This window comes from Trypanosoma theileri (genome assembly GCF_002087225.1).
Source record: "Trypanosoma theileri isolate Edinburgh chromosome Unknown TM35_Tth_53_V1, whole genome shotgun sequence".
NCBI classification, from domain to species: Eukaryota; Euglenozoa; class Kinetoplastea; order Trypanosomatida; family Trypanosomatidae; genus Trypanosoma; species Trypanosoma theileri.
This window is the reverse complement of record NW_021639895.1, coordinates 6,003-6,309: the sequence shown is the minus strand read 5'-3', so window position 1 is coordinate 6,309 and position 307 is coordinate 6,003. Positions and strand designations below refer to the sequence as shown.

The window sequence follows — 307 nt, the reverse complement described above, 5'->3', positions numbered from 1 at the left end:
GCTCCCGAATCAAAATTTGTGTCCAGTCGGGGAGTAGATACCCTACTGCAAAAGCCCTAATACCCACATATGCAATGTGTCTACATATTTCGGCATCAAACCATTGCACATACTTATCACACTCAGGTTGCAACTCCTTCCACTTCGTTAATTCAGCATCGTAACTTACTTTGGCTTCATCCCAACCTGTGCGATTGTCTTCTTCTTCTTCCCACTTATCCAGCGCTTTAGAGGCAACTTCCCAGGCTTGATGAAAGGATTCCCCATTGGACTCATCTCTTATGCGCTCGTAAAACTCCTTTATTGA

General features: G+C 44.3%; 1 protein-coding gene across 1 annotated transcript; it reads right to left on the bottom strand.

Moving 5' to 3' along the window:
- Window position 1: 1 nt before the first annotated feature.
- Window positions 2-307, bottom strand: TM35_000531010 (uncharacterized protein; the record flags this gene model as incomplete). The annotated part of the gene is made up of 1 exon (XM_029030686.1): window positions 2-307. A coding segment is annotated over one exon (306 nt), but the record flags the coding sequence as incomplete, so codon positions are not given.